This window comes from Erpetoichthys calabaricus, chromosome 2, assembly GCF_900747795.2.
Source record: "Erpetoichthys calabaricus chromosome 2, fErpCal1.3, whole genome shotgun sequence".
NCBI lineage: Eukaryota > Metazoa > Chordata > Cladistia > Polypteriformes > Polypteridae > Erpetoichthys > Erpetoichthys calabaricus.
In genome coordinates this window covers 250,554,981-250,579,969 of record NC_041395.2, presented here as the reverse complement: position 1 = coordinate 250,579,969, position 24,989 = coordinate 250,554,981, and the positions used below count along the sequence as shown (strand labels likewise).

At 37.4% G+C, this 24,989-nt stretch overlaps 1 protein-coding gene across 39 annotated transcripts in view; it reads right to left on the bottom strand.

Moving 5' to 3' along the window:
• blnk (B cell linker) overlaps window positions 1–24,989 on the bottom strand; it is a 374,165-nt gene that overhangs the window by 258,279 nt on the left and 90,897 nt on the right. For all 39 annotated transcript variants that reach the window (XM_051923822.1, XM_051923832.1, XM_051923826.1 and 36 more), the window contains exon 3: window positions 7,089–7,135. In XM_051923822.1, coding sequence (XP_051779782.1) covers window positions 7,089–7,135 — 47 coding nt within the window. The remainder of the gene's footprint in view (window positions 1–7,088; window positions 7,136–24,989) is intronic.

Here is a 24,989-nt window from a genome sequence, read left to right as displayed (position 1 = left end):
AGCCACCGCCAGTAAAAATAGTTGCCTCAATGACGTTCTTTTGCAGACACGTGACCTGAAGTCTCGTGCCGTCAAGTTTCAGTGGCTGTACGCAAATCCACAATCGGTTTCATATTGTTTTCGTACCTTATCAATTGTGTAATGTGTTTTTTGAACAGGTTTGATTCATCGAAGTGATCACTCCTGCTGCGTTCAGTCACTTCACGTGAGCCACTGTCTTGTGTGATGTTGCGATGTCCACGGGTTTATTTAATGACCCGGCAGTTAAAAGTTTCTCGCTACAGCAATTTTAACTCTGTTACAAAGTGATCCAAACTGTCGTTTATACCTTGTGTCTTCTCATTAAACTTGTATCTTGCGAATATGGCATTGCAAACGGCAGCGGGTCAGTTCACGTGCTTACGTGGGAGGCGCGATGATGCGATATATTTTGATATATATCAAAATACCCGCGCTTCGCAGCGGTGAAGTACTGCTTTAAAATTTTTATTAAGAAGAAAAGTAAACCTTTTTAAACTGAGGAAAATGAATCGGTTGTAATATGACCAAGCTGTGTGCTGAGTTTACTCTTGAGCATGAAATCTAATGTGGTTTGTGCCCTTCAGAATGAAAACAGTTTGCATTTCCCTCTTTAATAAAAGGCGAGCTTTTAAGCCTGAGAAATCACCCCGTAAATGCACACGTTTAATTGCACATGTGTTAATATGTATACTCACACAGTATTAAAAGACACTCAACAATTAACGTCATTTACCTTCGTTCCCGCGTTTGACTTGTGCTGTAAATCTCTTCCTTGTTTTTAGTTCACGTGATTACGTAGGAGGCGTGATGACGCGATATGTGACTCCGCCTCCTCCATTAGAGTATATGGACAAAAAACAGGTTCCGTGGCTATTCGTTTGTCTGTCTAGGATTTTAAATCACCTGTAGCTCGCAAACCGTTTCACCTATTGACTTGAAATTTGGTACACATATACTACGTCACGTCTACTATCCGCTTCTGGGTGATGATTTTATTAGTCTTTTTATCTTTATTTTATTTTATTGTAGAATGAACTCACAGCTGCGCGCACCAGGGCGGCTGTGGGCGGATGTGTATGGGTGCAGTTTTCATTCCCTACCACCTTCGCTAATCATTGTTGAGGCAGAGTGAAGACTTAAGTGCCAGCTTAACTGAAAAATTAAAGAAAACATACTAATTTATTGCCATACAAAAAGTAACTTAATCAGTTTTAACGTGAAAAGATGCCGACGAAAGATGAGAAGCAGCGGGACGCTAGGGTGAAGAGCTGCTTAGTAAGCATCAAGCGCATCAACCTCTGAGCAAACGAACGGCAAATGTACAGAGAAAGAGGATAAATAACATGAATGGCTTATGTCAAGTGTATTCACTCCACGTTATCGTGCAGTGCGCTGTTACTGGTATTTTGATAAAAGAATTTGAACAACATATAAGAAGCGTATAAATTATTAAACAGTAAAACGTTAACATTTAAGAAGTAAAGATACATTGAGTACTACTGCAGTGCTTTCGGGTATAGTACATTTTTTGTTTGCCCATTACATGCATAAATGTATACATTTTTTGGTGTACCTACCAGAGAATACGCAACATGACCTGGCAGTTAAAAGATTCTCGCTCCAGCAATTTTAACTCTGTTACAAAGTCATCTAGTACGTGACACGTGTTTCACCGTAATTGTGGGCTCATCTGGCGTACACACTCACTGCACTCCATTACGGGAATGGAACCTCGGACGTCAGCGCTAGAGGCAAAGCCCCTAACGTTGTGCTACGGCGTGTGGTTCATTCATTTGACAGCATGTAGATCGGGGTAATTACATTGCAGGCATTCGTAGTATGAATCCCAATCTGATTATATGGGTGGTTATCTATGGGAGCATTTCTATAAACTTAATTTATATCCCTGCGCATCGCAGCGGCGAAGTACTGCTTTTATATTTTTTTGTTCGTTTATTACGATTATAGTTATTTATTCATTCCCTTCTTTAGCTGACTGCCTGCTCTCATTAAACTTGTATCTCGCGAATATGGTATTGCAAACGGCGGGAGTGTTTCTATAAAGTTAATTTAAACTTATGGTTTTCACTGTGCTTGGTTTCCGCAGTAGCTCCCCTTAACTGCGTTCACAGTCAGTTCACGTGATTACATGGGAGGCATGATGATGCGTTACGCAAATCCGCCTCCCACGTCTATGGAGCCACTCTCCATTTCAGTAGATGGACAAAAAAGAGTTTCCAGTTATGACCGTTACGCGTAGAATTTCGAAATGAAACCTGCCTAACTTTTGTAAGTAAGCTGTAAGGAATGAGCCTGCCAAATTTCAGCCTTCCACCTACACGGGAAGTTGGAGAATTAGTGATGAGTGAGTCAGTCAGTCAGTGAGTCAGTCAGTCAGTGAGGGCTTTGCCTTTTATTAGTATAGATACATGTGTTTAGGATGTTGAGAGCATACAACTAAATGGCTTTATATGTGAAACATGATTTTTTTATGGATGTTTTGATTTTATCTGCTGTTTTGTTCAAGTATGTAAGCATTTGTGCCCTTTATGCTTTTTTGTATTATTGCATATTTTTCTCAGTGAAATTGATCAGATCATTTTGTGGGTTGCAATGGTGTACAGAGTGAGGACCAATGAGGTAAAAAATACACCAAAGTTGGGAGTTTCTTTAGAGTATTTCTTGAGCAAAGTAATCATACATGCAATCTTCAGGTACAAAAAAGCTATTGTCCTACTACTGAATTCAACCCAATCAAAATGATAATCAGGGTAAATGTTGTGAATACTTAGGTTAGCAATCAGGCCTCATATAGGCCCATTCTGTGCAATATAATTTTTTACTATCTTTGGCCCTTATCATCAGAATAAACTTGCCAGTGCACAGATTTTGAAGGCACATCATGCAATGATTAAAGTGAATTTTAGAAATCTTCCAGAAGAAAAATTGTTCATGTCTATTCATCTGTACATTATACAAAGCCCTTTCTGACATTCTAAAGCACCATTAAACTACAGTAACAACCATATTGTTCAAATAAAAAAAGTTTGGGGTTATAGATATTCATCCAAAGAATAGCTATTTTGTCAAAATATCTCCAAGAGCAAGGCATAAAACATTCTACAAATTCACACACAAAAAATGAAAGCCTATATGAAACCATGTCTCAACTAATGTCAATGTTCATGATTCCATCATCATAAAAACATTGACCATAAATGAGATCCATAACATTTTATTAATTCTTCCCTTTCATTTAGTGTAGTGCCCAATTATCTTAAAATTACTATTCTCCAGAGTGCTGGTAGTATTTCCAACAATTTCAGCAATTATCTTCCTATTTCCAATCTTGTATTTCTTGCCAAAATTTTAGAATGTGCTGTTGCTTTCCAACTATGGTGCCATTTGAACATTAATAAATATTTTGAACCTTTTCAATCTGGTGTTAGATTCTAAACATAGTACTGAACCAATTTTGGTCAGAGTAACAAATGATCTACTCCAGTTCTGCTGATTGTAGAAAACTTCTTGACCTTAGTTCTTCATTTAACAGTTTCTCAAACACAGTTATTGGAATGCCTGTCTTCATTGGGTATAACTTGGCACTACCATGGTTGGATCAAGAGTACATGATGCCCATAGGCACTATTGGGTTCAAGAGATTCCCCCTTCATGTTCTGTGACCTCAGAACCACATGCGAAATCAAGAAACGGCATCCCCTTTGTAGATTGTCCTCACAAACATAAGTAAACATAAGTAAAATCGACAAGGGTGGGGAAGGTCCCTCTTGGAGATTAGCTTGAATCTGCAGGGTGGAGAGGAGTAGGCGTATTGATGAGTTTTGGCACTCCCCAAGTCATAACACCCCTGGCTGGTGCCTGCTCACCCCAAGCTTAAAGTGAGCCCTGACTACTGCTGAAACATAGTTTCAGACTTACTTAACTAAATGATTTCAGTTAATTCATTTGAATAACCATATTTCTCATAATTTATCAGTTACCCATGATGTGCGCCACAGGGTTCAGTACTGGGTCCCTTTTTTTATCATTTACCTTTTTCCCCTGGTTAAATTATGGGTGATCATGGTATTCAGTTTCATTGTTAGGCTGATGACATTGAACTTTATATTTCTACAAAACCATCTCAGGTTTGTTCCTTACCGTCTTTGATTTGTTGCCTTCATGATATTAAAATTTGGGTGGCGCATCATCTGGTCAAGCTTAATAATGCAAAGTCTGAAATTCTCCTTTAGGGCTCTATAGCTAATCTTTTTAAAATTTGGAAATGTTATCATCTGTATCGATAATAATACTTTCAAGTCAAGAGCCTTTGTGCTGTTTTTGACAATACTGTCTTTTCAATCTCACATTAACACTACATCCTATTCTGCCTTTTATCACCTTCATAACATTTCGAGATTCCTTACCTCACTGTCCCACTTTGTGACTGAAACACTAATTCATGCATTTGTTACATTCAGGCTAGACTGTTGTAATGCTTTATTGTTTGCATCCTGGCTAAACTTGTAAATAAGCTGCAGTTACTGTAGATCAAAATTCTGTTGCACACTTATTAAGTCAAACTAAGGTTCATAGTCACATTACCCCTATTCTATTCAAACTTCATTGGCTTCCAGGCAAGTACTGTATTAGCTAAAACCTCTTAAAGATTATGCACTGGCCCGCTTACTGCGCTGTTCTACGTCTTGCCTTCTTGTTGTCTCATCAGTTTGTCTGTCTTCTATAGGAGGTTGGCTTTTACTTTTGCTGCTCCTTGGTCCTTTAACTCTCACACGCATTATACCTAGACTTCTTTATTAAAAAAAACTCTTAAAACTAACCTTTTCAGAATTGCCTTCTGAGAGACATATTTTATCATTCTATATTGTTCCGATTACCATTTGTTTATTATATTTTTTTAATAGATGTGTGTTTTATTTATATATTGGTTTGCTTAATTGTACTGTTTATGGTTTTGTCTTGTAATGTATTATTGAGTGTCTAGAAAAGTGCAATTAAATAAAATGAAAATTACTATACACTAAAATGACTACTTGTGTAAGTCTTGGCTAAAATATACCTGAATGATCAACAAAAGGTCTGATAAGAAGTTTAAGACCAATGAAATGTGAAATTATTTGACTGGTTTATTCATCATAGACTATGTTCATAATGTAGATCAGTCCTGATTTTTTTTCCATTCGTATGTGACAGAGATACAATCTCTTCAGGAAATGAGTAAACTCCAGGAAATATTTAGAGCACCCATGTGAAAGCTGAAGTTGAAATGGATATGAACCATATAGTTTACCTGATTCATATAATACAAATAAGGCTACATCAGAAATTGTAATTTTCAAATGTTTTTAATCCAGACAAAGGCCACAGGGAGTCCAGGGGCCTGTTTCAAGTAGAATTGGAAGGAAAGGCAGGAACTATTGCAGGGTGAATACAAACACACACACAAACCAAACACATGCTAGGGCCAATTTAGTGTTGCCAATTCCCCTAACCTGAATGTCTTTGGAAAGTGAAAGGAAATGGGAGCACCCAGAGGAAACCCATGCAGGCACAGGGAAAACATACAAACTTCATGCAGGCAGCAGAGCTACCAATGCGCCATAATGCCAGCCAAATCAGAACTTAACAAGTAAAAGAAGTGTATATTTTTGGAATGCCTTAGTAACAGTCCATATACAAAACACCATTCAGATATCGTGACAGGACCTAAAATATGCAGTTCCTGTTTGGTAATCCACAAATGTCACTGAGATGATGCATTTCTTCAAGCAGTGGGTGGAAATTTCCTCACAGCAGTATGACAGACTGTATCTTGTATTTATTGGTTATCAATAGCTACAAGATAAAAAAAGTTATAAAAATATGTATTATTTGCTCACTTTGTCCTTTATTTCTAATTAAGTTCTAATTAAAAGTATAACATTAAAGTGAAAAAATACATTGTAACTTAGAATTTTAGTCAGTGGGGAAATACTTTCATTGGCATTGTTTGAGTGCAAAAATTCCATTATGTTATTTGACATTGATCAAAATTTCTTGAGTACATTAATAAAAAAAATGATTAGAAAGTCAACAGCCATTCTAAAAACTAACTTGATTAAATCTGTTCATATAATATTGGCTGTTAATAAATGTACTACTGTATATTCATTTTTGTTTGGTCTTTGGGATGAAAGCTTTTTCTTTGAAAATTATTTACTTTTTTATTAATGTGTAGACTGTGATGGTATTTTTAAAACATAAATTCTGGCCATGATAGCTTCAGACACCCTCCTAAATAATCATGAAAATGTTTTTCAAAGCAAGGAGTGGCAACAAATTTTTAATGAGTTAAGGACTAATTAGGTTACATCTTCACTAGCTGCCTACAATTAGTATACATACAGTACAAATTATGTTTATTTTTTGTGTTTCATCAGAAAAATGTTTTCCTAGGAAAATATCTCCTCTTTCTGTCCCAGCAATTTGATGAAATGCTCTAAAAAGTAAGCAGTAAACAAAACTTTCATGATTCATCTGGTGACTCACTTTCATGAGGATAGCTTTAATCTCATTTTTCGCCTTGTGTGTGTGAACAGCACACCACCATCCTAAAATAATTGCTGTATTCTAGAAGACTTTGCCTTTGGTTGCTTTTACAGTTACTACATATTACAATGGTTAGTGCTGAAAAAGTAGAATAGATAAAAATGCAGTTAACATAAGTTTTGTTCCCAAACTTCATCTGCCTTGTAGTATGTTAGACATTTATTTATTTGTTAGTTTCTGTTCTGTTAAAGTTTTAATTGCACAATATACTATGTTTTCAGTTTAAATATAATTATTATTCTCTGATTCATCTATCTTATAGTTTAAATTGTCTGCACTAAATTGGCTACATGTGATAATAAGTGTGGACTCTGTAATGGACTGGTGTCCCTTCCAGATTGGTTTTTACTTTGTACTCGATGATGCCAGGACAAGCTCTGGGCTTTATGACTCCAAAGTGAATTAAGTATGTTATCTCTAAGTGAAATTTAAAAATAAATTAAAAAGTGGTTACTTACGGCTGGTGAATTAAATGAAAGTTCTGAAGATCACTGTCCGATAAATTCTGTTAAAAAAAAGAAAAGAAAAAAGTAACATCTTCAGAAATATTTATTTTATATTATTTTAAAGTCTGATGTTCAAATGCAGGTGTTTATGTCACAACAATGAAATAACAAGTTAGACAATATAGACATGGCGTAATATTCAGGTGCGTTCAGCGAATAAGTTAACTGATATGAAAGTTGGAGCATTTCACATTTTTTATTTACACCATCCAAAAGTCAATTATTATATTTTTGAGTATTAAATATTTTATTATTGATTATTGATATTAAAAAGTAATAGTGATAATAGAATGCAATTACATGTGTTAGTAGACTCTATTAAATATGTGTTTTTAACAACACTTTATAATGAAGTTAAAACCAGAGCACACATAGGCTTGGTGGTAGCTCAGTGGCTTTCATACATAGCATTGTAATTCAAGTAATATGAAAACGCCATTAATGGATGTGTGCTAGTGGCGGAGGGTCTGTGATTAACTATTGTTCAATTTTCTTAAACATCGCATTTTGGAAAGTATACCCAATAGAGCCGTATCCAGTAATCAGCAACTGAAATCATCTGTTATTACAAAATGGCTAATATTAGCATAAAATCAGTATCAGTATTTCCCTATTAAAGAAAAAAGGTTCCCCATCTATTAGTTAAAACTGAGTAATTCATTAAAATTATACAAATAATTACAAACTTATAAATAAATTTGTTGTATAATTGGAATACGAATGGTGCATGATGGGCTAAAAACTCAGGGGCTTGCTGAGATTGTTCAGGTATATCTGGGACTGAAAGACCAAGGGCTGCACACCAAAAATCACAGGCTTAAGCCACTGAAGCCTCCCAGTCCCATGATGCCACTGTCCATTTCTAAAGCCGTGCTATGCTTATATCAGTTATGGCACCTGCACTTTTCCTCAAACACCATTTAGCTGTAGGTTGATAACATCAGTTCTTTACAGTAACAAATTGCTGATAATATTGTTTAATCAGTTTAGTCTTATATATGCTTACATAATTGCTTTCCCCTTCCATTCATTTCCAGTGAAGTGAACTTTTTTGTGCCCTGTTAGTTAACTTTCCTATAAAGCAGTGGGAGAAGGGCTGTGTGAGCTGTTTGCGCGTGCACTCAGCCCAGTGTTTGACTCACTTGCATCAAGCAGTCAGATGAGTAAAATTTGAAAATATAAAAAATGTACATGTTCAAGGTAAAATTTAAACAGTAGACCAATTTGTAGTTGACATCACACAGAATGTTTCCCTGTTTTTAAGACGAGTTTGAAAATTCGCCAATGCTTTTCAATGGGAAATTGTGGACTTTTAAAACTTCAGACAGTGCAATCTGAATGAAAATTAAACTGTGTCAATAAATTTCTTTGAAGAATAAGTATGCCACATCTCAACAGGTGGTCTCAATTTTTCATGTGGACAGATGGACGGACAAATAGACAGACAGACATTATATTCGAATGTACCTATAAAGCAAGCAATTTAATTTAAATGGTGCCATATTGTAAGCGTGCCTGAGGCAACTGGACTTGAGAACAGCAAGAACTGTATGGAGTCCAATAGCAGGAAACAGTACCGTTTTATTCACACTCCTTCAGAACCAGCCAGAGAACATAACATCCCCCATTTTCCTCTTCCCACCAGGAACCATATCTGGACTCTTTTTTTTTCTTTCTTTTTCTTATTCAAAAGAGCATGCGTGATAATTCACAAACACTATAACAGCAATTAACAGTCTTACACTCCCTAAAACCCCGTTGACTCCCCCCGCCAATTCTTAACTGCCAATTAAGAAATGGTCCTAGGAGAAAAATGGCAATTGGACAAAAGAAATATGGACATTCTGTAAAAATAGCTTGTATGAAAGATTTTTTTGTACAGTAGTATAGTTGTAGAATTTGTCACAGACCAGAGTGAAATAGTAACGAGTGATTAGCCCACAAACTATTGAAACACTGCAGAAGTGCTCCCTCTGCTGACCAATGATTTAACTGACGCTTAAAAGGATGTGAGATAATAATGAGCTATTGATTTTGTCTATAAAGTTAAAGGTACAGTGGCTAAGGCACTGGATTTTATAACACAAGGCTGCCAGTTCAGTTTATGTTCTTAACTCGCTCTCTGACACTTAATAAGTCATTTATCCTGTCTCTGCTCCACCTGTAAAGCAAATCCATAATTGGTTGTAATGTATCCTGAAGCTGTATTGTACATTGTCTTGAATAAAATTGTCAATATATAATAATAATCATAATCATGACCACATTTTCAGTCTTTTTGTCCTGACATTAAATCATCAAACCACAAGTACTCCACATAGTTTTGGAAATTCCTTTTCAGTTCTTTCACCTTTACAGTATATGGATTTCAAAATGATGTATACAAATTTTATAATCTTAATGGAAATGTCAAAATATGTATTTTTATAGACTCAGCACAAGACAGCATGTCAGAGGTCATAGAAATGCAGGAAAGAACACCTATTAATCGGCATGTATAAACCCTTTTTCATTCAGTTTCCTCTAGGTCTCAGACCAACAAGTTTTAGTAAAAACTGTATCTGAACTGCATTTTCTCAGACTTAAAAGTGTTCCACATAACTTTTCATATTTCTGTCAGTCAGATAGTACATTTTAGTGAACTCTGGAGCAAAGATATTTATCAAAAATATAAATCAAAAATGAAATTTAAAAGTCACTAAAAATAATTTAGAGAACAGGAAAATTGATTGTTAGAATGTGGAAAGTGTAACTGCTTATCTCACTTGTGCACCAGCATAAGTGTGTCTCAGGTTTCCTGTTGCCCTTTATAATGATACTCTCCTTCATTAGTGTTACTCTTTTCTTTTGAGTTAGTGAAGTTGCCTGGACCTAGCCCCTAGTATATAATAAACACTGTATATAATTATGTGTTTCGAAGTGCTGTATACACTAACAGCAATTCTTAATCTTATCCCTCAAAAAACAGAATCTGCTTTTAAGTATCTATTTTTGTTCCATTTATTGTCTTAGTTTAAGCTCTTATAACTAGTGCAGGTGGTGTTTTTATTTTTCCATAATAAAATGGGAATGGCATAATTGTCCACTAGATGGTGTTGTAAACCAAAGCAGCGTGCAAATAAGGCAGAGCAAACCTAGTTCAATTTGAGAAATTGCTTTTTAAAAATGGGATTCTAAGGAGCCTAAACTTATTTTGATAAAATGGAACCATGTCTGTATGGGATGTCAGTTTGTCACAGGCATTTGAAAAAGAGGTGGGGCACTCTCATATAAAGTCTAATTGGCAAATCACACAAAATGATTCCATTTCTTGAAAATAAAGACACAGGGAGAAATGAAAGAGTAATTCTAAAAAGAAGATAAAAACAAAAGCAAAACAACATATTTTGATAGGTTGTAACTGCACAAGCACTTGCATTTAATAAGTTATTCTAAACTTTCTACCAACCACCAGTTGAGCCATTTCCTCCACTCTTCTCCTGACTCAAAGCACACTCCTCCCCTGAAAATGAGATGGCGATTCTCGAAATTGATATTGAAGTCGGGAATATTCTGTCACTTAAAGAGTGAAACAACATTTGTGTTGCCTGTCCACTATAATACAGAAAATATAATACACAATATAATGGGTCTGTCTGCTGCCATCGGTAGGACTGGAGAATTTCTAAAGTAAATGACCCCATTTATAAACAACAGAATAGCTACAGAAGAAGAAGAAAAAGTGCCGTTCTTGTTTCTATGACCTTAGACTAGATCTCTCGCACACACGCTACTGTCCTGTAGAGGCAACCAATGTAGGGGCCCCTGTTACACTTCTTTCCACAGAACACATACAACCACACTCAGTTACTACTCCCAGAAATGTCCAAAGCACCTCATTTGCATTTTTTGTACATAGAGTAATTTTTCGAATGGAAAACGTTGCCCAAATTGCTTAACTTCTCACTCTGTCAATAATATTATGAAAATATACTTGAGCCTCTAATTTCATAACATAACATTCTAAAACCTGATTAATCTAATTCAGTGTCCCTGGGTACATAGCAGGACACTCTGGATAGGGCACCAATCTCTAACAGCTGAACCGTTCAGCCCCTTACACACACACTTAATACTGGGTCTATCAGGAATTATTTTAACCTGTACATCTTTGGGGGATGCTAGAGGAAAACTGAGATATCAGGAAGAAAACCCACACAGACAACACTAAGAATATGCATAACTCACCTGAACATTGACTGAGCACTGGATTTGAATCCAAAATGCTATATCCATAATGCTGTGGTGTCGTCTACTACACCACACTGCCACCCTAAATGTCATTTTACTTAAAAACTTCAAGTGTAGAAAAAATGAATGCTATTAATGTGGTATGCTGATAAAACAAAGCAATGCCAATTAAAAGTAAGGTAATGTCACAGTTGTGGTGACACATAAGAAATAGAATTGTCAACAAAATGGCCTGAAATGTCAAGAGGCAGTACACTCCCCCATTGATGTCAGTAAATTATTGATGCCAGGTGTTGGGCCAAACTAATATTATTCCCTTTCTAAAGCTCAACAAAATATACCTTCATATTACCGAAAAGACTGAAATTCCATGTTTAACAATTAACAACAACCCACACAACTCAGGTCAATTATGTATATTTAAGCTAACATGTATATTAAGCTAATGTTCAGGTGAGGGGACGCTGGCGCACGCATGTTGTTGCCGCTCCTCCCTGTAAACAACACTTTTCGCAAAATTCGCCTAATTCTACACTTTCTTACGTTTGTCTTATTTCTTTTATTGTACGTATAGTTCGTGGATACAGCTGACTCGAATTGTATGGATTTGGCTTATATTTACAGATTTTATGGACTTTACTTTGACTGGGAACAGCTGAGTCTGTGGATCACGGGACGAGAACCTACAAGCATTTCTTTGTGCCTGGCAATCTAGGACCTTGGGATGATCTGTCTCCGTGATTATATTAAATTCGCTTTGCTGATCTGCTCCCGTTTCATCCTACAATACTCTACGACTGGGAACTGATCTGATATTCATACTAATCTGGCTTTTGGCTCCGGGGCGATCACGCCTGAAATTACCAAGCGTTACAGTTTGTGGCTGTGTATTGGAACCTCCAACTCCTGCTACCTCCTCATGCTATGCTTTCTGCTGCTTTACTATCGCCGCTCACCTACTCTACCACACCCGCCTGTCCTACCGGTTCCGCTGTGCTGTGCTGCTTCTCCACTGCTATTCAGATAAGTATTGCCCAGTATCATGCTAAAATACTCTCATGACAAACTCCTTCTTATTAAACAGTTTGTCCAGAGCAAATGGTCTGACTGCAACATCCTAAAGGACGCCGGTATTTTGCAGCGCCCGAAATATATACATCGCGGGTCAGGTCGCCGCCACCGCCGGGCTGCGAATGAAAAGACCACCGGCAGCATTTGCTCAGGAATACGCCGTCCTTCTCATGACCCTGGAAATAGAATTGTCGGTGTGCCAAATTTGCATTATGTGGAAATAAACCCTGATTGCGGCTCTGTGCAGAAAGAAGCCTCATTATGTAATATTGCACTGTTTAACTCGAGGTCTCTTAATGGCAAAGCATTGGTACTGTCAGAACTCATCACTGACACCAAACTTGATATTCTGTGTTTAACGGAGACTTGGCAAAAACCGAATGAATTTGCGTCTCTCACAGAGGCGACTCCAATTGGTTTCACTTTCCACTCAGAGCCTCGCAGCTCAAGACAAGGAGGCGGGCTGGCAGTAATTATCAGAGAAGACTTAAACATTAAAAGAATCCCAATTGACTGCCCATTGTCTTTTGAGTGCCTGGCTCTTAAACTAATAATGGAATCAGGTCCTGTCTCACTCATTGTTCTCTATCGTCCCCCAAAATACAATGCATCCTTCTTATCCGATCTGATTGAACTTTTGACCCACCTAAGCTCTTACTCTCAGAGAATTATGCTTCTTGGTGATTTCAACATCCATATTGACATTACTACATCTAAACTGAGAAATGAATTCCTGTCCTTACTGGACTGTTTTGACTTGACACAACATGTTGATTTTCCAACCCATTCTGGCGGTCATATATTGGACCTGATCTGCACTTCTGGACTATCTGTTGCCAACATTTACAGCACTGATTTGGGACTCTCTGACCATAAAGCAGTATTTTTCACTGTCTCATTACCTATCCCACCTCTTACCTGTAAACGACAAATTTCTTACAGAAACCTTAAAAATATCTGTCCCTCTATCCTTTCTGGATCCATTTCTGATCTTTTACTGTCTGCACCTATTCCATCAACACTAGATAGTTTTGTTGACCACTATAACTCAGCCCTTCACTCAGCATTAGATAAAACAGCTCCTTTAAAACATAAGGAGGTTTCCTTTAAGCGCTCAGCTCCTTGGTATAACTCAGAATTGCGATCTATGAAAGCAGCTGGCCGACGCCTTGAGAGAATGTCACGTAAGACTGGCCTCACCGTGCACATCCAGGCTTTCTCTGACCACCAAAGAGCTTACAGAGAAGCACTAACTTCTGCCAAGAACACCCATTATGGCAGAATAATAGAAAGTGGCCATGATAACCCAAGGGTTTTGTTCTCTGTAGTTAATAAACTACTCGAACCCGCATCTGGTCCAACTACCTCTTCTACTGAAGTCTGTGAGGAATTCCTCCACTTTTTCCGTAACAAAATTAAAGATCTAAATAATTCAACTAACATAAATATATCATCTGTTTATATCTCTCCCTGTTTTCCCACTCCATCCAGCTCCTTCTCTAAGTTCTCACCAGTCACCTCTGCGTTTGTTAATAACCTGCTTTGTAAGATGAGGCCGACTACTTGTGTACTGGACCCCATCCCCACCACACTACTTAAATCCTGCCTTCGTGCCATAATCCCGACTGTTACAACAATAATAAACTCATCCCTTGACACTGGCTCCGTGCCACTCACTTTTAAAATTGCTTCTGTAACCCCAATGTTAAAAAAGTCTGGTCTTGATGCTGACAATCTTAACAATTTCCGGCCTATTTCCCACTTACCTTTCCTGTCAAAAGTTCTTGAGCGTGTTGTAGCTTCCTAACTCACCAATTACCTAACCTCTAATAATTTGATGGAACCCTTTCAGTCTGGATTCAGGGCGCGGCACAGCTGTGAAACTGCTCTGCTACGGGTAACCAATGATTTGCTTATGGCAGCAGACTCTGGACAAACTAGCATATTAATTCTGTTAGACCTCAGTGCAGCATTTGACACTGTCAGACATGACATCCTACTGTCCAGAATGGAGAACATGCTGGGTATCTCTGGCACTGCCCTCCAGTGGTTCAAGTCCTATCTGAGTGATAGGCAAGAGTTTGTTAGTCTTGGCAACAGTAGATCCAGCTCAGCGCCAGTCACACAAGGAGTCCCTCAGGGCTCTGTCCTTGGTCCTCTGCTTTTCTGTATTTATATGCTTCCCCTTGGCCATATTATCCGTAGTTATGGATTGGGTTATCATTTTTATGCAGATGATACCCAGCTCTACTTCAATGTTAAAAGTGGAACTTCATCAGAGCTTTCTCAGCTCACAACCTGCCTTAGTGAAATTAAAACCTGGATGGAGCAGAACTCTTTAAAATTAAATTGCAATAAAACTGAACTCCTGCAAATTGGGACTAAAATGCAACTTAATAAAATGAGCTCCTTCCCAGTCCATCTTGGCAGTGATCTCATCAGACCTGCCTCTACTGTAAAAAATCTTGGTGTCATTTTTGATTCCTCCCTCACTTATTCCACCCACATAAATCACATTAAGAAACTTTCTTACTTTCACCTCCGTAACATATCCCGTGTTCGCTCCTTCCTCTCCTTTTCTAACGCTGAGAAACTTGTCCATGCTTTTATCACATCCCGCATCGATTATTGTAATTCCCTACTGGCAGGTGCCCCTTCTAATCTTATATCACAGCTCCAGCTTATTCAAAACTCAGCTGCAAGAGTCCTTACTCGAACCAGCAGCAGCGAGCACATCACACCCATCCTGCTCCGTCTTCACTGGCTCCCTGTGTCCTACAGAATCGAATATAAAATCCTACTAATAACCTACAAAGCTTTAAATAACCTCGCACCAAACTACATCAGTGACCTCCTCCATCACTATGTGCCTGCCCGCCCACTAAGGTCCTCTGATTCTGGTAATCTTGTTGTGCCCCTCACTAATCTACACTCCATGGGTGACAGGGCCTTCAGCTGTATAGCGCCCAGACTCTGGAATGACCTACCAAAATTAATCAGGTCAGCTGACTCCATGAATTCCTTTAAAAAACACCTCAAAACTCATCTGTTCAGGAAGGCTTTTAGCTCTACTTGACTTTATTACCTTTCTCTCAGTTTACTTCTCTGTCAAGATGCCAATGTAACCTGTGTGTGTGTGTGTGTGCGAGACCATCAATTATGTTGTCTTTTTTTTTTCAGAATTTACTGTCTTAATCTTCTTTATTTATTTATCTGGTTTGTACAATGCTATATACTGTATATTCTGCCGTTCTTTATTATATTCTGTAAGTGCCTTGAGCATGGGAAAGGCGCTATATAAATAAAATGTATTATTATTATTATTATTATTAACATTTCAAATCTAAGCTGATTTACCCATCTGCAAACAACAGTACTAACTACAATAAGGGGAAAATCTGTATAGCACTTTGCTGATTCAAAGATGTCTAGTACGATGATTCCTAATATACAGTAGGGTAAGGAGTTGTACATGTAGTTTAACAATACTGCAGGAGAGCTCTCCTTTACATTGATGCCTCTCTCCCTCTCTCAACAGTTCTTTAGAGTCACATTCTTGCTGCTGTACAACAAATGTCAGCCACCGTGCAGGACAGTCTTGTAAATTCACCTTAATGTCAGCCTGGAGAGAACACCCCTAACAGCGAATACTTTAATTTTATGCAGCCAGTGAAGCATGTCACTTATGGAGCATCAGTGCTGTCAGTCTGCCTGCCTTTACACTGTCTTCCAGGCTGTGGGATTATTGTGGATCACTGGCTGTATATTTAGAATTTTAACACAAGCTAAGAATGTTAGATTTGATTTTTAGAATGTTTTCTCGTACAGTATATAAATGTAGAATAAATATCGTCATTATAAGGAGCAGTTTAGGCTAAGGAGTGACTATTGGTTATAGGTGGTGTGACTACAAGGGGGCACCACTGAGCCCAAACCCAAGACACAGTAATACTGTATAGCATGTTATAGGAATAAAATAAAAGAGTTTTTATTAAGGCACTTCTGCAATCCCCTCTCCAGAAATCAGTCACAATAACAAGTACATCATAACAAAAATACAGAATTCTTCTTTTTTCTCTAACTCCGTTGAGTGTAGCCTGTTGCCTCCTGACTCTGACTCCTTGATGCTGCAGGCTCCCTTTTAAGCCAGACCCGGGAATGCCTCCAGTCCCAAGCACCCATACAAGTGTCCCAACTGGGTTATCATATGAGGAACACTGCCACCTTGCATTTGGGGAAATGGAACAACACCCAATCCTCTGGTCTTATCAGTCCGTCCATTAAACAATTCTGGCCAGGTGCAAATGTATTTACTTGTCCCACCAGCCAATTCCCAGCTGTCATTGCACTGGCCTAGGGCATGTAACTGAAAGCTACTCGTTCAAGATATTCTGACATTGTGTTCTACAATACCTATTGTGCTGACTTCAGGAAAAATGCCTGATTCTTAAATATGTATAGATTTAATGCCAAGAGTATTTTTAGAAGTTGGTTTCACCTTTTTAAATCTGTAAAGGTGTTTATAAATGTTTGTAAAATCGGCCAGCAAGACATTTAAAATTCACCACAAATAAGATGTATTGCATTTGGTGAGCACTCTGTAATAGATACAATATACAAGGTGTAACATGGATTTTGTTTGAAGCCCTGTAAGCCCTGTACATAAGTGTGATCTGAGCTCAATGTAATCAACTTGCAAAGATACAATATGACAATGAGCTTCAGTGAAAAATACAACTAAACTCTCAAGCTTTACGTGAATTTGGTAACTTATTAGTGATTGCAGAGCTTGTGGAAAAGCTAGGATAGTGCCAATGTCATAGGTTTGCATCCTGATGAAGACATAAGCAAATCATGATGGATTAATGACAGTATTTCAATCAATTCTGTACGCATCAAAGTCGGGGAGCTATTGCAATGTTTCATACTTGTGTGGTATTCTACTGCCTTTGTAAAAGAATTTGTGACAGTAATAGTGAAGAAACACCTTGAAGGAACTGTTCTTATCTAATATGAGTGCAACTTGTCGTGTTCTTGCTGTACTTCTTCTGACTTAGTTGGATTATATCTGAATTGATCCCCATTGTTTCACATTTAAAACAAACTATAAAACTGTTGTTTTCAAGTGTTCTTGTTTGCTGAATATAATATTGATGTATTTTATATCCAAAAGACAAACTTAGACCTTGTATGGGGGATGCTTTATTCTTTTCAAAATCACAAATTCCAGGTTTTAAGGCTTACACTTAAAAGGCTTGTCATGCTGCACATTAATGTGTATTCTGTTAAAGCTAAAAGGAGAAACACGATTCAGAGTATTTTGCTTAGTTTGAAAGTGCAACTTTTGATTCCTGTGGGAATGGACCTTGAGTTTGTATGATAATGAATTGGTACCAATTTCACTGTTTTAAGAAACCATTGCTCTGCAAATGGAAACAAAGCTAGGTGCTTACTTTGGGCAAGAAGTGGACAGAAAGAGTCACTGCCTTTTATTAGACTTTTATCATAGAGAGTTATTTTAGTCAGTTTAGTTCAGTTGGTGCTTTGTTGTAAAAATGGAGAGTTTAGTAGTTTTCTGTCACTTTCGTAGAGAGCTCAGCTCAATTGCAAAAAATGGATTCTTAGAAAGGAGCCACAGACATTTAAATGGAGGTTACTATCTGCCTAGAATTTCGTCAATTTAAGGAGAAGATCTCTTTCTTTTCATTTTTCAACTAAAGATATATAATCTGAACTAAAGTAAAAAGTTCATCAGGAAAATGTCATCTGGAACTGAATCAAGACTTCATGAACCCACCCAGGTTCATGTATAATTCATGTACCGGTATAATTCTTCATATTGCTTGTATGTGCTGCTATTGGTTATTATGCAAATAAATGTCATTTTAAGTACAGACAGACAGACAGACAGACAGACAGACAGACAGACAGACAGACAGACAGATAGATAGATAGATAGATAGATAGATAGATAGATAGATAGATAGATAGATAGATAGATAGATAGATAGATAGATAGATACTTTATTAATCCCAAGGGGAAATTCACATACAACAGACAATAACAGACAATAACATTGTATAATGTTAACGTTTAAGATGATAAAACTGACCTGTAAACATTCTGAATACATAGTTTTACAGTGAAGTATCTGTACTTAGGACTAGTGCCCCACCATATGTTGTGCAAAATAAGTAATACACTTACCTCAGTAATTTAACTATTTAAAATTCTTATAACCCACAGCTCTATTTTTCTATTACAGTTTTCTTCTGTTTTCTATTACATGCCGAATATAATTTCCATCCATCATTCCATCCATGTTCCAAATCTGCTCATCTAAAACAGGACAATGAGGATGATGGAGTCTCTCGCAGCAAGCATCAGGCATAAGGCAGAAACAATCCCCAAATGCTATGGACAATTTAGCTCTGGCAATCTACCTAACCCAAAAAAAAACCCATGCAAACACATGGAGAACATGCAAACTCTACACTTGGAGTGCCCAGAATGTGCCCAGAATGTGAACCATGATCTTCTTACTGTGAGGCAGCAGTACTAAGACATATCTAGTAAATAAGTAATATAAGTAGGATATGAAATTGTCTTTGTGCTGGGTGCCACACTTTGGGAGGTATTTTCTACAATAAAGGAAATGAAAATTAAAGTTGTAAAAATGAAGATGCAATCTCTCTTTTGCAATTTAATTTTCAAAGTCAACACACAGGAATACTGTAAAAATGAAAAATAAAATGAAATAACACCATTTGCAGTTTCTTATAAATGATGGAAAAAGAAGCATGAATTAAACAAAAATTACGGATGGAAGGTCTTCATAGCGAATAAAATAATCACTATCATATCACCTCATTTTAAAAAGTTATAACAATAGAGTCTGATCGAAGTGTCAATCAACTATAGGGTAATGGGATGGAAGAGGAGGTGGTGAAAACTGTAGAGGGGTAAATTATTTAATACTTCTTCTTCTTCTCCCATTAGGGGTTACCACAGCGGATCATCTTCTTCCATATCTTTCTGTCCTCTACATCTTGCTTTGTTACACCCACCACCTGCATGTCCTCTCTCACCACATCCATAAACCTTTGCTTAGGCCTTCCTCTTTTCCTCTTGCCTGGCAGCTCTGTCCTTAATATCCTTCTCCCAATATACTCAGCATCTCTCCTCTGCACATGTCAAAACAAAAATACAAAGCATCCAGTTTCCACTTCAGTGTAAATAAATGAAATTATGATGTAAAAAAGGTTAACTTTTGTCATGTTAAATATTGTAACTAAGGCACATTAATTACTTCAGATAGGTCTTCAGATTTTGTGACACAGCTTTGCTGTGGAACTCACAGTATGGAGGTGAAAAGATCAAAATCATGTGACTTAACTTGAAAATGAAAATTTAATGAGAAGCAGGTGGCACCAGTGTTTATTTGCGTTTTACTTTTCAGTCATAGATAGATAGATAGATAGTCATGTGGCTTCTTTGCTGTTCAAGCTTAAAATGAAATTGCAAATGCTATTATTTCATTTTATTTTAAATTTTTGCAGCATTTTTGCACGTAGACTTTGAAAATAAAATTGCAAATGGTGTTATATCATTTTATTTTTCATCTTTCCGGCATTCTTGTGTGTAGATTATTTTAAATTTTTTCAGAATTCTTGCACATAGACTTTGAAAATAGGGTCCACATGAATTTTTATGTGACCATATAAATAAGAAGACAACATGTTTCCAGGAAGGAGAATACAGTCATATGAAAAAGTTTGGGAACCCCTCTTAATTCTTTGGATTTTTGTTTATCATTGGCTGAGCTTTCAAAGTAGCAACTTCCTTTTAATAGATGACATACCTTATGGAAACAGTAGTATTTCAGCAATGACATTAAGTTTATTGGATTAACAGAAAACATGCAATATGCAGCATAACAAAATTAGACATGTGCATAAATGTGGGCACCCCAACAGAGATATTACATCAATATTTAGTTGAGCCTCCTTTTGCAAATATAACAGCCTCTAGACGCCTCCTATAGCCTTTGATGAGTGTCTGGATTCTGGATGGAGGTATTTTTGACCATTCTTCCATACAAAATCCTCCAGTTCAGTTAAATTTGATGGCTGCCGAGCATGAATAGCCTGCTTCAAATCATCCCATAGATTTTCGATGATATTCAAGTCAGGGGACTGTGACGGTCATCCCAGAACTTCTCCCTCTGCATGAATGCCTTTGTAGATTTCGAACTGTGTTTTGGGTCATTGTCTTGTTGTAATATCCAACCTCTGCGTAACTTCAACTTTGTGACTGATGCTTGAACATTATCCTGAAGAATTTGTTGATATTGGGTTGAATTCATCTGACTCTCGACTTTAACAAGGGCCCCAGTCCCTGAACTAGCCACACAACCCCACAGCATGATGGAACCTCCACCAAATTTGACAGTTGGTAGCGGGTGTTTTTCTTGGAATGCGGTGTTGTTCTTCCGCCATGCAAAGCGCTTTTTGTTATGATCAAATAGCTCAATTTTTGTCTCATCAGTCCAAAGCACTTTGTTACAAAATGAATCTGGCTTGTCTAAAAGAGCATTTGCATACAACAAGCGACTCTATTTGTGGCGTGAGTGCAGAAAGGGTTTCTTTCTCATCACCCTGCCATACAGATGTTCTTTGTGCAAATTGCGCTGAATTGTAAAACGATATACAGATACACCATCTGCAGCAAGATGTTCTTGCAGGTCTTTGGAGGTGATCTGTGGGTTGTCTGTAACTATTCTCACAATCCTGCACATATGCCGCTCCTGTAGTTTTCTTGGCCTGCCAGACCTGGGTTTAACAGCAACTGTGTCTGTGGCCTTCCATTTCCTGATTACATTCCTTACAGTTGAAACTGACAGTTTAAACCTCTGAGATAGCTTTTTGTAGCCTTCCCCTAAACCATGATACTGAACAATCTTTGTTTTCAGATTTTTTGAGAGTTGCTTTGAGGATCCCATGCTGTCACTCTTCAGAGGAGTGTCAAAGGGAAGCACAAGTTGCAAGTGACCACCTTAAATACCTTTCTCATGATTGGACACATCTGTCTATGAAGTTCAAGGCTTAGCGAGCTAATTAAGCCAATTTGGTGTAGCAAGTAATCAGTATTGAGCAGTTACATTCAAATCAGCAAAATTACAAGGGGACCCAAATTTTTGCACAGCCAGTTTTTCACATTTGATTTAATTTCATACAACTAAATACTGCTTCACTAAAAATCTTTGTTTGGAAAACACCCCAGTGCTCAGATGTTCCGAGGAAATGAAAGGCATACTACTGTTATCTTTTTTGTTGAAATTAGACTAAAAAATTATGCAGGCTGACAGGGTTTTCCAAAGTTTTTCATATGACTGTATATACTGTACGTGTGTGTGTGTATGTATGTACAGTATATGTAGGTGTAGCAGAATCATTTTGAGCTCAAATCAAATAAGGTTCAGTAGTACACATTAGTAAAGAAGTTAGGTTGTCACAGTTATGTTTGTTTGAAAGCAATTAATTTATTTCACAAAAGTTAGCATTCATATTAAAAGGAAAAAATAAACCTAAAATATTTTTAACTGTTTCTTGCATTTATGAGCTTTTTCCTTTTGTAGATTTAAGATTAAGCTGCTTTAAATGGAATGCATTTGAATTAATACATTCCTTTGTTTTATTAGAGTGTGTTTTTGACTCTTTTCATGATTGCTTGTTACATTGTGGTAACTTTGTTGCTTTGTATTTTTAATTATGTAATTCAATACCCATTTAAGCTCCATTTAGGAAGAGCATTTCATAACTGTTCCTTGAGTGTGCTTTGGTTTTAGAGTTGTTCCATAGTAGGCTACAGTCAAAATATATTTGTTTTGATTTAAATGGATGCAGAGTCTAGGGCTTTTACAACTGAATTTCTTTTTGTTCTTGGAATATGTCATGTCAATAAGTCATAACAAATTATTTCAAAAACAAAGACAAAAAAGGGCAAAGCCATGGCTATAGTGGGCAATAAACTGCAGGAACTCACATTTCTCTATTATTGTTATTATCTGATTATGATAAAATCTTGCATCTCAACTCAGATGAGGGCTAAAGAGAAAGCAAGTTGGAAAGGAAAGTAAAAGATCACATGCACATTGTGCATCAGTGGAATAATCAGAGACCAGGACACAGGAGCAATGTACCCAAACCAACCTGGAAATAATTTTTTTAGCATTGCTAGAGAGGTGTTTTGTTGTTGGGTTTGCCAGTTGACCACTATCATATCAATATTGACAATTATACATTTTAGTGGTTATAAGTATTATTTGTGATCTCTAAGTGATTTTTTACAAGGAAAAATCACAATTGTTAAATCAGTCCTGCTACAACTAAATTAGCTTTTATAAAGTACCTGTCAATAGGCCTATTATATTACATGTTGTATCCTTTACTTAAAAAGAGAGGTTCTGAAAATGGGTAGAAGTTATATTAAGTTATACATTAGTTAACCTAACACTGGACATTTCTCTTCCCTGTTTTGATTAATGCCTAACTTGTAAATAAATTAAGAGTGATTATTGGTTTGTCATTGTAACTGAAAGACAATTAGGGATCACTGTAACCCTGTGATCTGTGAGATTGGTTGCTTCTAATACACTTATATTTAGCATACTGGGCAATATACTATATTCCAATACATAAATAATACTTGCTAACTCAGGCCACAAGTAGACACATCTTTCCAGACAGCTGTAAAAATTTGGGTTGCAAACCTGAGTGTAACAGGTGCAGTATTGGTAGCTACTTACAGTACAGATAGTCAAATTGATAATAACAGAATCTATTGAAGTCAAATCTTCAAAATTAACAAAAATTAACAAACTGAGGAAATACCATCCAGCTTTTGTCTAGAAAAAATGCCTTTGACTCCTCTAAAGAAGGACAATTGCTGAAGACCTTTCTAAAAACTGTAAGACAACTATATTGTTCAAATGCCTCCTTTGGCTGGTAATGTATATATAGATTTTGGAGTTGAAAGCTGTATTCTAAAGCAAGTTAAATATCCATCCATTTTCTAAATCCACTGAGCAGAGTTACAGTGAAGCTAGAGCCTATTCTAGCACACTTCGGGCCCAGGAAAACAACAATCCCTGGACATGGCACCAGTCCATCACAGCCCAAACACACACTCACTCACACACAGATGATTTGGGCCATCTGCAGTCAACATAACCTGAATCTCTGGACTGTGATTTAGTAATGCAACTAGTTTTGGCAATTTCTAGAACATTATTACCCTATTGTTTTCCTATGGCCGTCAACCATAAGTACAAATCCCCTCAACTCGGCCAGCCGTAAATTGGTGCATGACTGTAGATGAAATGTAGCATGGAATAATTCTGGTGCTTGATGAGCACAAAAGTCAAAAATAATGATGTCCTAAAGCACCCAGAAATAATCCACAGAAACACAAGGAAAACATGCAATCTCCAGTCATGAAAACAGTCATGACTACTGTTTTGGTGGCCTTCTGAGTCAGCGCTGTCCATTGCATTTTGCTGTTACTTAGTTTTTATTAAAACTTTTTTGTGAAATCATTTTGGTAGTTGGGCGGCATGGTGGCGCAGTGGGTAGTGCTGCTGCCTCATAGTTGGGAGACCTGGGGACCTGGGTTCGCTTCCCGGGTCCTCCCTCCTTGGAGTTTGCATGTTCTCCCCGTGTCTGCATGGGTTTCCTCCGGGCACTCCGGTTTCCTCACACAGTCCAAAGACATGCAGGTTAGGTGGATTGGCGATTCTAAATTGGCCCTAGTGTATGCTTGGTGTGTGTGTGGGTGTGTTTGTGTGTGTCCTGCGGGGGGTTGGCACCCTGCCCGGGATTGGTTCCTGCCTTGTGCCCTGTGTTGGCTGGGATTGGCTCCAGCAGACCCCCGTGACCCTGTGTTCAGATTCAGCGGGTTGGAAAATGGATGGATGGATTTTGGTAGTTTTATTGAGTATTTTGAATAGTGACCACTGCCATTTTGATGCTTGTTTGCAGCAATAGCACCTGTTGCTGGTCATGTGATTAGAGAGTGACATGATATATGATTTCATTGCAACCCACTTATGCAAGATGACTGCAGACATTACTCTGCATCTAAGCTTTGAATTTATTTCAAAATTATGAAAACTCCTAGCGATGGTTACTCGTAATTTTTAACAAGTGTTTGGACCATTTGGCAACTTACCCCTTCACTTCAATTTTGGTTTTAATTTCTAGTTTTGTTGCTTGTATCCTTTCTTTTTTCTTGGTTTCCTGACCCCTGCCTGATCTTTGAGTAAGATTTTGCCTGCTCCTGGTTGTTATCTGCTCTCACTCATACATTTCATTTCAGGGTGTAAAAGCTTATTGTAAACTACTTCAACAGCCATGGACACTGTGAGAGGGACTTTAAAGTCACAGTGCTTATGGGCAACTTCAAAACACAGCAAGAGAGAAAAGAATGGGAAGTTAAACTCATGCTAAAATTTAATACATTACAACATGGATTGAATAGAGACAAGAGTTTTA